Source organism: Magnolia sinica, chromosome 7, assembly GCF_029962835.1.
Source record: "Magnolia sinica isolate HGM2019 chromosome 7, MsV1, whole genome shotgun sequence".
Lineage (NCBI taxonomy): Eukaryota > Viridiplantae > Streptophyta > Magnoliopsida > Magnoliales > Magnoliaceae > Magnolia > Magnolia sinica.
In genome coordinates, this window is record NC_080579.1 from 84,416,133 (window position 1) to 84,435,618 (window position 19,486).

The 19,486-nt window shown below is 40.9% G+C and overlaps 1 protein-coding gene across 3 annotated transcripts in view; it reads left to right on the top strand.

Annotated features, from left to right (window-relative positions):
• The first annotated feature begins 274 nt into the window (after positions 1 to 274).
• The window catches only part of LOC131251582 (potassium transporter 6-like), a 44,459-nt gene continuing 25,247 nt past the window's right edge, over positions 275 to 19,486 (top strand). The window contains exon 1 of one of the 3 annotated variants that reach the window (XM_058252354.1): positions 275 to 654. In XM_058252354.1, the coding sequence (XP_058108337.1) occupies positions 290 to 654 (365 nt within the window). In that variant the 5' untranslated portion in view covers positions 275 to 289. The remainder of the gene's footprint in view (positions 655 to 19,486) is intronic. The other 2 variants (XM_058252356.1, XM_058252355.1) reach the window with 2 other exon arrangements.

Genomic DNA, 19,486 nt, shown 5'->3' on the forward strand with positions numbered 1-19,486 from the left:
ACACATCCATTTAGATTAGAAGCTGTACACGTGGCATATATTAACTCAAATGAAACTGACCAGATTGTCGAAATCGCAATTACCATATCATATTGGTTGAAAACTCAAATCTCCCGTCCGTAGACGTTTTTTTTTTGGTGAAAAGAGGACCGTTGGATTCTTTCATTTTTAACCGTCCAATATATCTCCACCAATCTGATAATCAGATAACCAAATAATCTAAATTTTTGACTCATGATACATCCACAGCTGTACATCATAATTTGGACGGTTTAATTTTACGGATTATATGCCACGTGTGCAAGTTCTAACTAACATTAACAAGGAGTATTCACATCATCCATCACACTCTGCCGTGAAACTCGGGTCCGGCCGCGTATCGCATAGGCCCTCCACGTTTCTCTCACAACATAGCACGTTCGTTCTCTCATGCGAAGAAGGAAAAAATAAAAAAATAAAAAATAAAAATGGAGGGAATATCTTGTTCGCATTATTCAAGTCGTTGTCTCGATTTCGCCGTCTTCGATCGTTCGACCGAATCGACAGCCGTTTCGTCTCCTATATATATTCCGTTTCGAGAACTGCCCTCCCTTCTTTCAATCCATGGCTGCACTCTCTCCTCCTCCTACTCCAACCCAGCTGGAGGACTCCAAGGTAATTTCCCCCATCTTCATGCCCCTTTTCTTCCTTCTTCCATCTCCTTCTGTAATCTCAAACTACTCTGCTATCGATGTGTTGGATGAGTCCGACTAGCTGAGTCGATCGTACCGAGTCACTCGTTTTCTAGTTGGGGGGGTTTATGTGGGTTTTCTGCTTTACGTCGGGTGGGATCCATGGGTCAGTGATCCGAACCGTTGATGCGATGGGTCGTGCATGGAATTTTACTACCCAGTTTGGAAGATCCTAGCCATTGATACTTTGGCCTTTGGTTGGTTGAAAATGGATAGTTACTATATTTTTCCTTCCTAACCGTTGATTTTCTGGGTGGTTTTTGGTTGATGGGCCATCTAACGTGGAGGGCGTCGTATCAACGGTTTTGATCACTGAGACATGGGCCAGTGAGGGATACAGACAGTTGATGTAATGTGCTCTGGAAGCGAATGAGATTGGAAGATCCTAGTCATCAGTTCCTTGAGTATGCAAGGTTACCGTATTTTCTATCCAAACCGTTGATTTTTCTGGGTTTTTATGGTTCATGGGCCATGGATTGAGGAGGGTATAATATCGATGGTTTTGATCACTGAAATATAGGCCAGTGAAGGATACAAACCGTTGATGTATTGGGCTCTGTTGTGGATGGCGCATGCTCCTGTAACCAATGAGATTGGAAGATCCTAGCCATCAATTCGTTGAGTATGCACAGTTACTGTATTTTCTATCCAAGGGTGGTTTATGGTTCATGGCCCATAGACAGAGGAGGGTATAATATCAATGGTTTTGATCACTGAAGCATGGATGGGCCAGTGAGTGATCCAAACTGTTGATATGATGGGCCCTACGGTGGATGGCTCATTTTCCGGAAACCACTTAAATTGGAACATCCTAGCTGTTGAATCTTTTTTCTTTGCTTGATTGAATATGGACAGCGTCGATATTTTCGTTCCTAACTGTCTGTTTTTTTTGGCTACGAAATAAAGTTTTAGGATGTCCCAAACTGGGCGTTTTTTGGTGAATGGGTCATGCAAGGTGGAACCCGTCCTATCAACGGATTGGATTAGTGAACCATATACAGATTGAGACCTGAGCATACTGTGGAATTTTTTGGGCCAAGCATACTCTAGAAGAAAAAGGATGAAGATTAGCAATGGCAAACAACATTGGAATACTTGTCTATACATTTTTTTTTCCCACATAATTAGTAGTAGGTGTTTCCAATTATACCCCTAAAAGTTTTGTTGTATTCCCAAACTACCCTTCTATAAATAATTAATGCCCAATCTACCTCTAATAGGATTGCATTTTGTCATTCTCATCCAATCAAATAGAACTCGGCCTTGATTAGATCGAACCATTGATCTGGTGAGTTAGCTCTGTCATTCACCACCAATCACTCGGGATCTATGATTCAATTGAAATCTGCCTGTAACTGAGCACTGATAAAATCTATGATCAAGTGGTAATCTTTTATGCGAAGGATCAGTGGTCAATGCAAGAATCTGACAACAATCAAATTCCATTGATGCACAAAGAAGTTGGCCTGTTTGGATAGAGAGCCAAAATGTGGACATAGAAAACCCCTGTGGAATCCTTAGTAATGGAGAACTCTAGAAACCAACATCAATCCATTGTTTGGTTTGGATTGTAGTTTTCCATGAAAATGTCAAAAAATCAATGGTCAAAGGGAGAGAGCTATCTCTTATAACCTTTAGAATCGTCATTTAACATGTTCCTTGGAAGAAATTGTTATCCACATTTTTTTACTAAAACCTTGGAAACGGAAATTGATTCCCGTAACCTCTCTCTCTCTCTCTCTCTCTCTCTCTCTCTCTCTTTATTTTTAAATTTGAAATTTTATTTATTGGACAAATAATGGAAAGGTCGGATTCCATTGAAATTAAACTTATTTCCAGAGTATTTGATGAATCCAAACGAGGGAGGGCTTTGTCCTTACCTAAGAGAGAAGAGAGCCTCTTAAAGAATTCTGAAAGTAATGCAGCAGGATCTATGGTATCCATGGCCTAAAAATTGTGGGATGCTGAGTTGATTTCGTTTTGGTGGAGAGTGAAACAAGGTGCCTCACTTATGGATGTATCCCTGGGTCCAAGTTGGAGTTAGTTGTAATGGTTTTGGTCCTTGGGCATAGGGGTGGTAATGGGCTAGGTCACCCAGTCCTGAAGGTCTAGCTTGGATCACTAAACTTGACCCAAGGGCTGGGCTAAGGCTTGAAATCTAGGCTTAATTTTCAGGCCGAGCTAGGCTAGGGCCAATGATGAATAACACGGCCCTCCTGTTTCTTCCCTAGTGTATACTATATGTATTGGTAGTGTAGACTAAGGAGTTTATATACTAATGTATATAGTAATATTAAGAACTTTAACACTCTAGTAGAGTAATGGATGATATATAGGCACTTATGAACTGCCATATTGCGAACCCCATTTTAGGTGGTGGACAATATTTTGATGCACTTATTTAAGTCCATGCATATAGTGGATAATTGGGTGGGGCTTATACGTGGTGGATGAATGATCTTGTTTAATGTAGGCGTGTCACAAAAAAAAAAAAAAACTTTGATTCTCTGGAAGAGCATGACGGTTCATAAACACGCATTTACTGATTGTGCACTAATTGTACATGTAGCATACATGTAACTTATCTTTAACTTGTAGGGCCAGCCAATGTATTCTGCATGGGCCACCATCGTAACCCTTATGATATGGGTTGTAATGATCTCTCTCTCTCAAAAAAAAACCTATGTCGTTTTTTTTGTAATGGCCATTACGACCTTGCAATGTATAATGGTAGCCACCATTACCTTAATGAAATTGTTCTTACATACCTTAGGGTCAGCCTTGGCCCTAGCCCAACCCTAGCTTGGCTTGGCCTAGCCCTCTAGGATGAGGACTAGGACGAAGGCCTCTATAGTCTAGTAGGGCTTGGACTGGGCTTAGGGCTCTAGGGCTAGGCTAGGTCCAATCTTAGCTTGGCCCATCGCCACCCCTATTGGGGCAAGTCGCACTTGGAAACCATAACCATGGTCAAATTTGCACTGATCGGCGATAGATGAGACCAACAACTCAGATTGATTGTGATCTATGGCGAATTATGGGTTGGATGATGTCCGATGACAATGGTAAAATAACTTAATGATGGGCCGGGTCTACTTTGATCGACTGCAAAAAATGCAATAGTGGGGAGGATATACTCTACTTGACCACAAATGGCCTGGTGTCGATCCTGTATGCTTTGGTCGACAACAAATGGTAGTACCGGTGTTTATGCCTCATTTGACCGTGTCAAATCTAGTGACTCAGACGATGCCACATGGCAACGAAATCTCAATAGGAGACAAACGAAAGATCTTTAGGCTACCCTGATAGTCGAATGTGATTAGAATTCATAAAGTCATTAGTAGCCCAAAAAGGTAAGCTCAACTAGTTACAACTATGATACATGTGTTGCATATCCCGCTCACGTGGCAAAGCCTTCTATTCATCATAGTGGCCTCATGACTAAAAATGGGTATCAATTGAAACACGAGCACAACAGGTGACGAATTCGGCCAATACACCTTAACATCCCATCGAAGCCTTACGACTAAAAATTTTCAAGGAGCGGAATAACAAACAATGCTAAGTTGGCTAAGTTTTGTGGCACATTACACATTCGCATTGAGAAAGGGATGGCTATCACTAACATGTGGCACCACAAGAGACTTTCGTCTACAAAATGAAAGCAGGAAGTGTGCGCAACGAATGGCCAACCCACGACGAACGACTAGCAAATGTGGCATTATTTGATAGGCCACAATTGTTCTAGGTGGTTATTTCCGCATCAACAGACGTGCTATGAAGATCTTTTTCTAGCTATTGCTTCAAAATCTTATAAATAAGGAAAAGATCGAAGAGCTTTGAGCCCTTGCTAATCCAACACAAATAAAATCTACAACACAAACGCTGGACCAACTTTAGCATAAGAGGTAGTGTAATCACGTCCGTCTACACTCCTACGTTGGACCGACCTAAATTAGGAGTAGTGTAATTCCCTTCTATCTATGCCAAACGTTAGATCGCAAGGAAGATTTTTTCTTTTCCTTTCAGTAGTTTAATCCCCATCATCTATGCTCAGGTCGTAGGACCAAGGAAGACTTACATTTAGGGCCTTGCATCTATGCCATAGATGCTGGATTGTTGAGGGATATTATTGTAAGTTTTTATCTTTATTTCAATTCAATACAATTGAGTTCCTTTTGCTCTCACATTGCACAAATTGAATCATCTCTGCTATCATGGTGAGAAAAAGTTTTTTTGGCTAAAAGGAAAAAAGAACTCATTAGAAGGACGAACCCTCCCCTTTGCAAATCGCTTGATTTCATTTTCAAGTAGCTGAATAAACGGCTGAACTGCTTCAATTTTTGGTCATAGACGACCGCTCACGTTCTCTATGTCTATCTCTGTGCTTAAGGTCATAGGTGTTTGATTTGGATCGAGTTGTAAAAGGCTTTGGCACGTCCTACACCATACGCATGTATCAATGACCGAATTTTGAGCCAAATAATTGTACGCTGATATAATAGCGCTGGGAGGATTTTAGAGGGATCTAGATGGTTTTTTTTTTTTTTTTTTGTTTTGTTTTTGTTTTCGAGGAAACACCCAAAACATCTCTCACAGGTTTCTTGAAGAGTCCAAGGCTAGATAGTAGCTGAAGGGGACTCGACAAATGTTATTGCATGGGCAAAAGCAGAGAGCGTGACCCTTGGCTGTTAGCTTGTATTGTTGATGAAATTAAAGATTAGATGGTGACTCTTGATACAAACTTATTCCTAGAGCAACTAATCATCTATTCAATATGTTGTCAAAGAGTGAATTGCAACACTGATCCTTTCATAGTGGGATCTCTGTCCCAATTGTAAGGCCCTATTTGGTAGATGTCTACAAATGAATTCATCTTATTTTAGTTGATAGTAATTATGTATTAGAGATAATCATTGTTAACATGAACTCATTATGTATTAGAGATCAATATCTCTAATACATAATTTCTGTTAACTGAAATAAGATCTACTCATTTTGAGGAGTCTACCAAACAGGGTGATGCATGACAATTAACCACTTGCTCTAAAAGCTTGAACTAAATAGAGCATGTTGAATCAATCCCTTTATCTCATAGGCCGGGCCCTACATCCCATGGGTTAGGACCTCGGCCGAACCCCCCTCGTGGGCCCCACTTCACATGGGTTCCGCTCACATGAGCCACCTGCCTCATACAGATGGGGCTTACCTTACATGGGCCGCTCACCTCGAGTGTGCCCCTGCATCCCACAGGACACCCCACTCGAGCCTGGTGTGAAAATGCCCCTTCATTAATCACTCTTGGTGAGGAATCTCGAACACGAGACCTCTTGCTCTGATACCACTTTGATATTTTCTTTTTTCCTTTCTTCTTCTTCTTTAAAAAAAAAATAAAAAAAAATAAAAAAAATCTTTAAATCCTTTTTTTTTCCCCTTAAAAACCTGGTGAAGAGAGGTCACACGCTGCCCCTCTTTTTATATCTTCAATAACTTTTAAAATTACAATTTCAACCATGTCTTATGAAATTTGACGAAAATGACCTTAGTTTAAAGAAAAATCAACTAAAATCATTCATAATATGTCAAAACATAAAGTAATCAAAAACTAAATCCTAAAAGATGATAATGTCCAAAATGATGAAGACGATCCACGATCAATGGCACAATCATGCGATCCATGCGATCCAATGGTTCGATCGTCATGCCCCTTGAATCCGACAATCGAAATCATTCTCTAAAGCAGCCTATGTACATTTTCCCAGTGTGGGGTCTTCTAGATGCTCGCACATGCACATGGGGTCTTCAACATAATCATGGGTACTTGCCTAGCCATAGAGAAATCGGTGAGGCCTGCCTCCTCCTTTGATACGTACGCAAAGGTGTACATGAAGTGATGTCCTCATCAACTCTTCTTAGCTGAGAAGAGTTCGCCTCTGGCGGACTAAAACTCCTGTAGCGCTCCAAGATGTCTGGATCCAAATGCTGTAGCTCATCCTTTGTAATCCAAGTACTATATGAAATTGACATGTGCTTCCACTTGACAATGAATTTCTGAAATCCCCCATGGTGAGTGGAAACTGCTTGTGCATCCAGTATGTTTTCAACTTGTTCACTTTGAGCAGGTAAGGAGGGTAAGGGTGGCAAAGGCTGGGATGATTGGTTAGGTATGGGTTATAGGTTAGGGACTAGGTCATGGTCTGTGGGAGGGTTTGAGAATGGCTCAGAAGGTGAAGTAGCAGGGCCCTTGTATTGTACTAGATCTTCCACATTAAAAGTAGATCTAATTCTTATGGTAGGTGGAAGGTCTACTACATACGCGTCAGGACCCAGTTTCTGCAATATTTTGTATAGTCCTACACTACGTGCTTGCAACTTTTTAATGGCCCCATATGGGAACCGTTTAGGCTGCATACGAACCATGACGTAATCTCCTACTTGGAATTCATGAAACCTATGATGAGAATCAACAAATGCTTTGTATTTTTCATTACTTACATTAATTCGCTTCCTGAACTCATTATGCAACTCATGTATGTGACGTGCAAACTCATGTGGTGACTCAGATGACCTATGGGACACAGACATAGGTATGAGATCTACAGGTTTCCTAGGTTTGTAGCTATGCACAACCTCAAATGGACTCATGCCTAAGGACCTATTAATGGAACTATTATATGCTAACTTGGCTATAGGCAAAACAATATCCTAAGTTCGGACGTGATCACTCACAAGGTATCTAAGCAAGTTTCCAAGACTCCTATTGATGACTTCAGTCTAGCCGTCTGTTTGAGGATGATAGGCAGATGAAAATTAAAACCTTGTTCCCATCATGTGCTATAGTGTCTTTCAAAAATAGCTCATAAAGCGTACATCACGATTAGACACCATAGTCTTAGGTAGACCATGTAAATGCACTACCTCCCCAAAGAAAAGCTTAACCACATTGGAGGCATTTGACATTTTCGAGCACGGAATGAAATGGGCCATTTTGGAAAAACGGTCCACAACCACAAATACGGAGTTATGTTTCTTGATAGTTTTCGGTAAGCCCAACCCGAAATCCATACTAATGTCCTGCCACAGAGCATGGGGTGTTGGGAAATGCATATATAATCTTGTATTTTGCTTTCTCTGCTTCGCCAGTTGACAAGTCCTGCATTGCCCAACTATCTTGGCTACATCTCACTTGAGACTTGGCCAATAAAATCTATCATCTACAAGAGCAATGCTCTTGTCCCTCCCTAAATGACCGGCTACCTCTCTTGCATGAAGTTCCTAAACTAGGAAATCACGGAGGGAGGTATGGGGAATGCAGAGTCTATCACCTTTAATCAGGAACTCATCGATGATGACAAACCCGCGACTGTCGGTCGACTGACCATCTCGTGGTGATGCATACAAATCTCAAAAGTCTAGGCATGTAGGATATTCTTCTCTTAGCCGATCAAACCTAGTCACTTCTACTCTCATACTTTGAAGTAGCGCCACGTGATGACTAAGGGCATCAACAGGTTTGCTCTCAATCCCAGCCTTATGTTTATAACGAAAGAATATTTTTGAAGAAATGAGACCCATTTAGCATGCATAGGGTTTAGTTTCTTCTAGGAACTAAGGTAACGTAAGGCCTCGTGGTTAGAGAACAAGACAAATTCTTGCGGTAATAAATAATGCTGCCAATAGCTCAAGAATTGGACAACCGCATAGAACCCTTTGTCATAAGTGAATACCGTTGCTTTGCCTCATTCAACTTCTCACTAAAATAAGCAATGGGGTGCCCTTCCCAACTAAGCACTTCACCTATACCTACCCCAAATGCATCACACGCAACCTCAAAGACTTTAGAAATGTTTGGAAGGCACATGACGGGGGTTTCGCTCATCTTGCCCTTAATCTGCTTAAATGCTTTAGAGGCAACTTTTTCAAGCCACTCAACTATGGCCTTAACTTTCTCGGGGTCCGCTCTCATGACCTTAGATGATACAATGAACCCTAAGAAGATAATGCTCTTTGACATAAATGTGCACTTCTTAAGGTTGGTGTACAACTTTTCAGTTTTAAGGACCCCGCAAACTTGCCTCAGATGGTGGAGATATTGTTCATTTGATGTTCTATAGATAAAAATGTCATCAAAATACACCATAAGGGCCCGTTTGGGAGCATGGATTTGGAACCCCCTGGATTTGAAACCCCCTGGATTTGAAATCCTCTTATTATGTTTGGTACCTTGGATTGGGAATCAACTTTAATCCAAAACTAGCTATGCATGGTACATTTATAGGGGTTTGAATTTAATTATTAAATCAACTTTAATATCTCCAATTAGTGACTTATGTAATGTTTGACACCATGGTCGTAATAAGCCCGCTGAAATATATGATTTGCTCGAAAATGATGAAATTCCATGTCTTCACAAGCACAAGATCATGTCTAAGTGACTAACCAACGATTTTTAACCGTTGATTCACATGGACAATGTTTGGACGGTGCTGATCATCATATTAAAGTAATTACAATGATGCAATTGATAATCTAATTGTTTTTGGATATCATTAGTGGGCCATGGGCCCAATAGAATAATAGTTTGGTGACACACATGTTGCACGTGCAACTATTGAAAGGATTTTAGGTGTAATCCAAGCTCTCACTGGGGATTTCAAACCCCATCTTTGAGGGGATTTAAAACCCTGAAACCCCCAGTTACTTTATGGTGCCAAACAACCAGGGGATTTGAAATCCCCTCAAATACCCCCAAATCCATGGTGCCAGACGACCCCTAAAGAACTTACCATAAATGGTATCAACATGTGGGTAATCATTCTCATAAATGTGCTTTGACGTTAGTCAAGCCAAAGGGCATGACTAGTCACTCGTATAGCCCATCCTTCGTCTCGAAAGCCATCTTCTACTCGTCTCCTGGGCGTATACGTATTTAGTGATACTGACTCTTGAGGTCAATCTTCAAAAAGATGGTGGCACCTGCCATCATGTCTAACATATCATCAACACACGGTATGGGAAACCGGTACTTAATCATGATTTTGTTGATGGCTCTATTGTCCACACACATGCGCCATGCGCCATCTTTCTTAAGCGTGAGAAGTGCTGACATGACACACGGACTCAAACTCTCCTGAATGAAACCCTTTCTGAGGAGCTCATCTATTTGCCTCTTCAACTTTGCATGATTCGTAGGGTTCATTCGATAATGAGGAAGGTTTGGTAGAGTTGCCCCAGGGACAAGTCAATGGCATGCTGGATGTCTCTCATGGGTGGAAGCTCATCTGCTAAGTCTTTTAGAAATATATCGTGAAATTCATCCATAATCGGCTTCACCTCATGGGGCCCCTCTACACTAACCTTTGGTATAACTTCTCTCGCCACTAAGGCGTACACCATCGAATCCATCGTAGTCTCTCTTTCAAACTCCTTGGCGTTGATGGAGAGACTTGAGTTGGGTGTTCACTCCCCAAGTATAGGGTTGTGATGTAGTAATAAACTCGGTAAGACTAAGGTTGAATCCATAGGGACTGAAACCTGTACGTAATCTAAAGGTAACTAGGACTAGAACTAGAATAAGATGAAATCTAAATCAACTGAATATGAGGGAATAATGGTGAAATAGTGATCTAAAACTTAGAGAATTCAAAGGTAAGAAACTAGGGTGCCAAGGATTCACTTGTAGAGATCAGGGAGATCTACGCTTGATTCATGAACTCAACTGGACTTCGAGTCCCATCTTCATCTAGTTGGAAGATATATCACTAAAGCTCAGTCTGAACTTTCCTTTGATCTAGTTTTCAAAGAGGTGAAAGGTATAAGAATTAGAGATGGTTCCATCACAAAACCATGCCCATGAGACAAAGCAAACAACAGAATTAAATCGATCCACAACCAATCAGAAGATGTATAAATGTTAGGAAGGATTCCATCATCCAACCATGTCCAAGGGGCAATGGTGAACAACAGGGCTTCCTAATTTCACAATCAAAATACGGGAAATGAGATACTCAGAGCCATCGCAGATCTATTGTAATTTCAGTCACAACAAACCATTAAAAACTGAAAGCATTCCTATTAATCAAAGTGAAATAAAAGAGAGTTCAATAAACATGAATCAAATCTGTAGAAAAACCCCATCCTGCTACAAGCTTAACCTCTTAGCCTTAGCTAAGAGGTTTAGCCCAACATGATTGGGCTGGATCTCTTAAACAGAAATAGGAAAAAAAAAAATAAAAAATAAACAAAAAACTCTATCTCTCTCTTGTGCAGACGTCCTTCCCTCCGACTGGATTCAACTCCCCTCTCTCTTCTCGTTCTTTTATATGCAAGAGAGGACTGTTGGTGGAGAATTTCCGCACAAATAGACTTGCGTAGACAGCTAGAGTCGGCTGTGAAAGCATGCGCAGCTCTCCTTATGCAGCCAAGAACGGATCCTCCCAACTCCCCTCTTCCTTTGATTCTGTCCAAAAGAATAACGTCCCTTGGGGCGTTTTGGATAGGCCTACACGATGGACGGTTCAGATCAGTCGTCCGATCATCACAATGGGCGTATAACAACCCCAGAATGGGTCGGTTTCGGACGCAGAAACAGGGCCTGCCTAAGAGAGCTTACGCTGTGACGTTGGTGGGGCCCATGATCCTCATCTGTTGGGAAATCCACATCGCCCATTGTCTTTTACTCGAAATTTCGGTTGGGAAAGGGTATTTTTGGTCATCCTTTGATGCGGCCCACGGAATCTGTAAAGCCACTGTCCGTCTTCCGTTTGAATGGCTAGAATTTGTGTACGTTTGCAAGAGACAAAATAGACACCTAGGCGAAGGTCTTGCCCCCCCTCTGGACGCAATGGACGGTCCAGATCACTGATATGGGTGATGAGTGGGGCCCACTATCAAAACCCATCCGACCAGCGTCCATCCGCTGGACGCTGGTGCGGGGAGATGGCGGGTCAAATACGTTTGACCGGACCAGTTGGTCCGGTGCGGCGCGAGCGCATGTACCATATGTACATGCGCTACACATGTGGGGTCCACTTTGATGTACATGTGGAATCCGTTCCGTCCATCTGTTTTGTCACCTCATTTAAGGGGTTGAGACAAAATTTGAAGCACATCCAGATATCAGGCGGGCCCCAAATCGAGAATTTATGGGCTGATCTGTCCGTTGGGCCACTTCCACAATGATCCATTGGCTGAAATTTGACGTGTACGGTTAATTTATGGTCCTCAGGCCATATATAAAGTTTCGAGCCGAACGGATGGTGGGAACCCTGTGATCTCGCATTTTGGATGATTTTCGGGCCCGTTTAATGTGGGTGGCATGATTTTCTCGGGTCTTTGGCGTGTAAATTCTTTGATCTCGGTCTTTGGTGGCTTCAGAGTGTCAAATCCACGCTTTTAATACCAATTTTCAGTCCAGGCTCCTAAATACACCATGCATCACAAACACAATTAAATTAGGGTATTAACCGGTATCATGCTCGTAAAATCAAGTAATAACTGGGGTCTAATATGTAATATTCGACCCTCAACATAAGCCCCAACCAGCATTTTGCTAGTCTCGAGCAAAGTATGCGAAAAATAAGTTGAGAACTATAGGATCATTTCTATATACTCGAGTGATTTATGAAAAACAATCCAGACACTAGAATTCTAAGATTCATGAATGTTGGGCATTACTTTCTCCTGGACTCAAGCGCATGGCAAACTTCATAATCAAGTTCAAAGTATTAATACTTCAATTAGAAAAATTCTAAACATTGAGTTCCATGGGTGTATAGTGTAATCTCAGCTCATCATCATTAAGAGATCCAATCGTCAATTTCATGATATCATTGGTAACCAACAGAAGAATTCATGACAACCAAAACCTAAACCAAAACTTGCCTCACAAATTAACTTTTCATTCTACTAGCCTTTGATTTTTCCATGAACAGTAACGCCAAGGAGGGGAATCAAATCCTCACCTATAGGGAGCAAACCTATGGTGAAAACTAGTCGCCTAACTCTTTCTAAATGTCAACCTTGGGGAATCGAACCTTCACCTGTAGGGAGCAAACCTATGGTAAAGACCATTCGCCCACCCCTTTCCGAAGGCAGCTGTTTTTATTTATTTATTTATTTTTCTTTTTCTTCAATTCTAGCATGATGGGCAAATTTCTCAGGCTGGTTCCTCTCATGCTTAGTGATTACCAAGTTAATCCTTCAATATCGAACTGAAACCTCAATGTGTAAGCGAGATGTGACATGTGAAATCATGATTCCATCAATGTTTACAACTTCTAATCATGGATTGATAATTCGAACTCAACTGTGGAATCTATCAGATAACTAAATCCAAGAGACGCAAATCCCCAACACTCCGTATCATATACTTATCAAATCACAACTATCCTTCAAAATCACTTCGAATTCACAAGAATTTCAAGAAAATTTTGAAAAAATTTCACAATTTTTTGCTCAAAACCAAGAAAATACTGATTAGGTAACCTAATCTCCCACCCCCAACCTAAAATCTACATTGTCCTCAATGTAAACGATATAAATATGCAATGCACGAGAGACAACGAAAGTAAAGGAGAAGTGATGGAAAGATAGTACCTGATGAATGAGTTAAGAGGCTTCTTCCAAAGAGATCTCAGCGTGAAGGTGGCTCGGCACGTAAATTAATCCAACAAAAGCAAACTATTCTAAAACAACTGGAAAGCAAACTAACCTAGTGGCATAAAACTAGCTAACCTAGAATGACATAAGCAAACTATCCTAGTCCTATGAAAGAAGGGGAAAAGTACTCAGTCATGCCGCAAGGTTCCTCTTCCGGCCAGTATCTTGATAAATTTCTCAGTAAGTTTCTCAACAAGATCATCCAAAAGCCCTTTTTGCAATAGGCTTGGATGCCTTGGAGCATGAATTTCCAGAGAAATTTATGGACCTCAATATAAGGTTTCCTTTTAATTTCCTGGGGTGTCCAAAGTATATATGATTCATCTGTGATAGAGAAAGTTTCAGAGTTAGTACCCTATGGTGAATCGGAGACTACAGGTAGATAAAATTTAGAAAAATTCTCAGGAAGTAATGTAGTCTCAACACATTCCGAAGTTCTAGACTTTGGTTTTCAACTCCTCTTCCTTTACTGGTAAACATTCAGGGTCTGGGGAAGCAGGGGCTTCAGAATGAGGGTTCTTTCGGTCTATGACATCTACCGAGGTATTGTCTTGCGAGGCATCCACTTTGTCTTTTGACATGGGATCGTTTGAACCTGCAAAGTGTGCCAAGCAATCATCCAAAGAGTTGGAACATTCATCTAAGCGTGACTTATTTTCCACACTGGAGCTCGTGATGATCTGCCCAAGGAATCCATCGTCCTTGAAAGTGGATGAAGGTACGCTCTCTTGCTCCAGTCCTGCACAGACAGATTGAAGATTAATAGGGGAAGCATCGATGTGATCACTCTGTTCATTGAAACTACTTAATCGAGGCGTTGAACTGCCAAACGTGTACAGCTCAGATGGTGGCCTCAACTGAGTGGTTTCAAATTCCAGAGTCATAGCGAGCAACTTGTCCTTCTTCTGAATCACATCATCATTTGATTCAGAGGAGTGGTCCAAACATGTTTCACAAGAGTTAGAAGGGTCGATTGTAAGGGGCTCATCCTCCACTTTTAAACTAGACATGTCAGGTGAGAGGAGTGGCTCATTATGACCGACCACTTCGTGTACGTCTTGATCATTGACCTGGACCAAACTTGAGATTGATTCTAAGGGAATTTGGGCTGCATGTTCATAATAGTCATCCCAATACGCATCATCGTCTAATTCCGTGCAGTAGTGCACACTTGGGATGGGATCGCTTTCCTCACATTTCATTCCTGAATTGGGTTGAAGTTCGAATAAACTAACCTTTAACTCATCATTGAAATCTTGTGTGTCATGTGAGGGAAGTGTGTCATCATCACTGTATTTGAAAGATACCCCACGTCTCTTGACCATTCCTTTGGACCATCATCGAGATCGACTCATTAGGAAATTGAACCATATACTCATTAATGGACTACAACTCCTCATTCGGAATTCCAGAGTTCTTCAAAAGCGAGTTAGGATCACTTTCCTCGCATTGTATTTCTGGAATGAATTGTGGCTAGGATGAACGAGCCTCCTCTACCTTATTAAGGCGCGAATTAAGCGCTTCCAACGATTTGTTAATTTCCGCAAGACAGGCCATGTTACGCTGAAATGAATCCTCTTGGATCGTTTCTGGTTGGATCTCAAAGGTAGGGGATCCAAGAGAATAATCATTATAACATATTGTTGGTTCATTTTCCCAATTTTGATGTTTTCACTGGTTATAGTCATTCCGATCATAAGTGGGAGAATACGATGGTTGATAATAGTCCTCATTCCCATAATTATGGTCGCGTAAAGACTTATTAACCAATGGAGTATAATATTCCAATTGTTCTCGATGATGGTTTGAGAAAAATCTTGAGATATAGGTCGAATTTCATAAGAATCATTAAACGTTCCTCCCCAATATCTCTTATCCATCTCAGCATAATGACGTACCCACTCTTCCATGGTGAAACCCTAACTCTGAGTCTACTCTTAAAAGAAAATAAAATAAAAATCCTACAGTAGTATGGAAAGTAAAAGGAGGAGAAGTTAGAAGGAAGTTACTAGGTTGGAGTGCCTATGTTAAGATCCTGTAAGAGAAAACAAAAGAAATTAGTTTCTAAAGTTATAAAGTTCCTACAAACCTAAAAACAGGAAGTAAACTAGTTTCTAAAAAAGGAAAATTTTCTAAAAAGGAAACATAGAAAGTTTTTAAAAACAAATTAGGAAAGTTCTAACCAAGATTAGAAAGTAAGTTAGAAAATCTAGAAACTCAGAAAGAGATTACCAATTTAGAAAGTATATGTCAGAATCCTACAAAACAGGAAAAATAGGTTAGTTTCTAAAAATCAGGAAAACCTAAACCTAAAATCTAAGGTTAGAAAAATCCTAATCTTAAACTAATTAATTTCAGAAAACGTAACCGTCAATCCCCGGCAATGGCGCCAAAAACTTGTTCACACCCCAAGTATAGGGTTGTGATGTAGTAATAAACTCGGTAAGACCGAGGTCGAATCCACAGGGACTGAAACCTGTACGTAATCTAAAGGTAACTAGGACTAGAACTAGAATAAGATGAAATCTAAATCAACTGAATAAGAGGGAATGATGGTGAAATAGTAATCTAAAATTTAGAGAATTCAAAGGTAAGAAACTAGGGTGCCAAGGATCCACTTGTAGAGATCAGGGAGATCTATGCTTGATTCATGAACTCAACTGGACTTTGAGTCCCATCTTCATCCAATTGGAAGATATATCACTAAAGCTCAATTTGAACTTCCTTTGATCTGGTTTTCAAAGAGGTGAAAGGTATAAGAATTAGAGATGATTCCATCACAAAACCATGCCCATGAGACAAAGCAAACAACAGAATTAAACCAATCCACAACCAATCAGAAGATGTATGAATGTTAGGAAGGATTCCATCATCTAACCATGTCTAAGGGGCAATGGTGAACAACAGGGCTTCCTAATTTCACAATCAAAATACGGGAAAGGAGATACTCAGAGCCATCGCAGATCTATTGTAATTTCAGTCACAACAAACCATTAAAAATTGAAAGCATTCCTATTAATCAAACTGAAATAAAAGAGAGTTAAATAAACATGAATCAAATCTGTAGAAAAACCCCATCCTGCTACAAGCTTCACCTCTTAGCCCTAGCTAAGAGGTTTAGCCCAACATGATTGGGCTGGATCTCTTAAACAAAAACAAAAAAAAAAAACCGAAAACTCTATCTCTCTCTTGTGCAGACGTCCTTCCCTCCGGCTGGATTCAATTCCCCTCTCTCTCTTCTCGTTCTTTTATATGCAAGAGAGGACTGTCGGTGGAGAATTTCCGCACAAATAGACATTCGTGGATAGCTGGAGTTAGCTGTGAGCAAGGTGTCCAAATCGGTTACGTATCGACCGTAACGGTCGACACCGTTACGCGATACGGGGTCGAAACGGGCACCCCCCGATTTTGTGACCATAACGGCCGTTACGTCCTGTAACGGCTGTTACGGGCTAAAGAAAAAAGGAGGGAAAAAAACATACCTTTTTTTTTTCTTTTTTCTTTCTTTTCTTCTTCTTCTTATTCTCCTCCTCCTTCTGGACTGCTGCGGGTGTGGGTGCGGGTGCGGCCTTCTTCTTCTTCTTCCCTCTCTCTCTCTCTCCCTCTTCTTTCCCTCTTTTTCTTTTTCGGTTTCCCTCTTTTTTCCCTCTTTTTTCATTTCGCGTCAGAAAAAAATTGGAAGCAAATTTGCTGGTGTACCACACACCAGCTATGTAGCTGCTGCAGGTACGTGTCATGCTAAGACGAGCGCTGACAGTCCTCGAGCTCCGAGTTGTACGAACGGTTCAAAGGAGATCAAAGTTACATGGGCTCCACAGTGATGTATTTATTATATCGACACCGTTCATCTATTTTTAGAGATCATTTTAAAGCATTACTCAAAAAATGAATCATATCCAAAGATTGTCTGGACCACACCAAAAATAACAGCAGAGATAATGATTTTCACTTTAAACAATTCTTAGGGCCCACCGTAACGTTTATTTTCCATCCAATCTGTTCGTAAGGTCAAAAAGACTTGAATGAAGAGGAAAAACAAATTTCATATTGATCTAAAACTTTTGTGATCCCAAAAAGGGTTTCAACGGTAGACGTTCAATCCTCCACTACTTTTTCAGTGTGGTCCACTTGATAATTAGATCTGTATTATTTTTCGTGTCAATCCTTAAGTCGAGCTCGTCAAATGAATGGACGGTTTAGATATAACACATACCTCATGATCAGACCCACAAGAATTGCTGACGTCAAATGAATGGACTGGGTACGCGGCACGCTTTTAACGGACAAGTTAATAAATGGAACACGTGCCACATGGGCCCCACCATGATGTATGTATTTTATCCATGCCGTCCATCCATTTTGCCACATCATTTTAGGTCATGATCCAAAAAATTAGTAAGATCCAAATCTCAGGTGGACCATAGCATAAGAAACAGTGGTTATAGAATGCTCACCATTAAAAATTTCTTAAGGTCCACTGTAATGTTTATTTTCCATCTAACCTGTTAATAGGGTCACACTGACGTGGATGAAGGGAAAACACACATGTCAGCTTGATCTAAAACTTTTGTAGCCCCTAATAAATTTTTAATGGTGGACGTTTAATTATTGTTGTTTCTTATGGTGCGGTCCACCTAAGCTTTGGATCTGCCTCATTTTTGGGCTCATGCCCTAAAATTATTTGGCAAAATGGATGGACGGTGTGGATATAACACATTCATAACGGGTGGGGCCCAAAAAACTTTGACACTCGTGTGTTACACTTCACAATCCGAGTCCCAACTAATTCGAGCCCTTAAAAAATTATACACAGGATATGTATTAACTTAAAATTTACCAATTAAATTATGGACTGTAATTGCTAACTCACAATGCCAAAATCAATTTATTTGAATAGTTTTAATTGTTAATTTGTGGACGCTTATTTTTTAAAATAGGGCCTTTTGATTTTTTTCATGATTCACTATCCAATAAATGTCCACCAATTCATAAGTGGGACAATGCCAATAAATTGCATGAATTTGAGGTTGATTTGGGGCATGGATTGGTCCTCCAAGTCAGCCTCAAATTGGCAACACCATCTACCTGAATTTAATTTCATTTTTCTAAAGAACTATTGGGAGAAATGATATCAAATTGTTAATTATATAAATTAGATACTTAGAAAATTAAATATATGAATTTTGTAGTCAAATTCAGGTTATCTGGTTCATAAATTCATCAGACAGTCCGATACAACTTCTCACCAAAGAGTGGACCGTTGCACCACCATAAACTTGTTCCAATTTATAAATGAATGCATATTTGGAATGCTTAGAATATTCCGGATTTAATCTATATTTTTTCATATTTTTTTGGCAAAAAAAATTGCACCGTTACGGGCCGTTACACCCCTGTATCGCCATTACGCCCCCGTATCCGTATCGGTATCGGAGGGCACCGTTATGCCAACCGATACCGATACGGGATACCTTGGCTGTGAAAGCATGTGCAGCTCTCCTTACGTAGCCAAGAACGGATCCTCCCAACTCCCCTCTTCCTTTGATTCTGTCCAAAAGAATAACGTCCCTTGGGGCGTTTTGGATAGGCCTACACGATGGACGGTTCAAATCGGTCGTTCAATCATCACGATGGGCGTACAACAACCCCAGAATGGGTCGGTTTCGGATGCAGAAATAGGGCCTGCGTAACAGAGCTTACGCTGTGACGTTGGTGGGGCCCATGATCACCTTATGTTGGGAAATCCACACCGTCCATTGTCCTTTACTCGAAATTTCGGTTGGGAAAGGGTATTTTTGGTCATCCTTTGATGGGGCCCACGGAATCTGTAAAGCCATTGTCCGTCTTCCGTTTGAATGGCTGGAATCTGTGTATGTTTGCAAGAGACAAAACAGACACCTAGGCGAAGGTCTTGCCCCCCTCTGGACACAATGGACGGTCCAGATCACTAATATGGGTGATGAGTGGGGCCCACTATCAAAACCCATCCAACTAGCGTCCGTCCGTTGGACGCTGGTGCAGGGAGATGGCGGGTCAAATACGTTTGACCGGACTAGTTGGTCCGGTGTGGCGCGGGCGCGTGTACCACATGTACA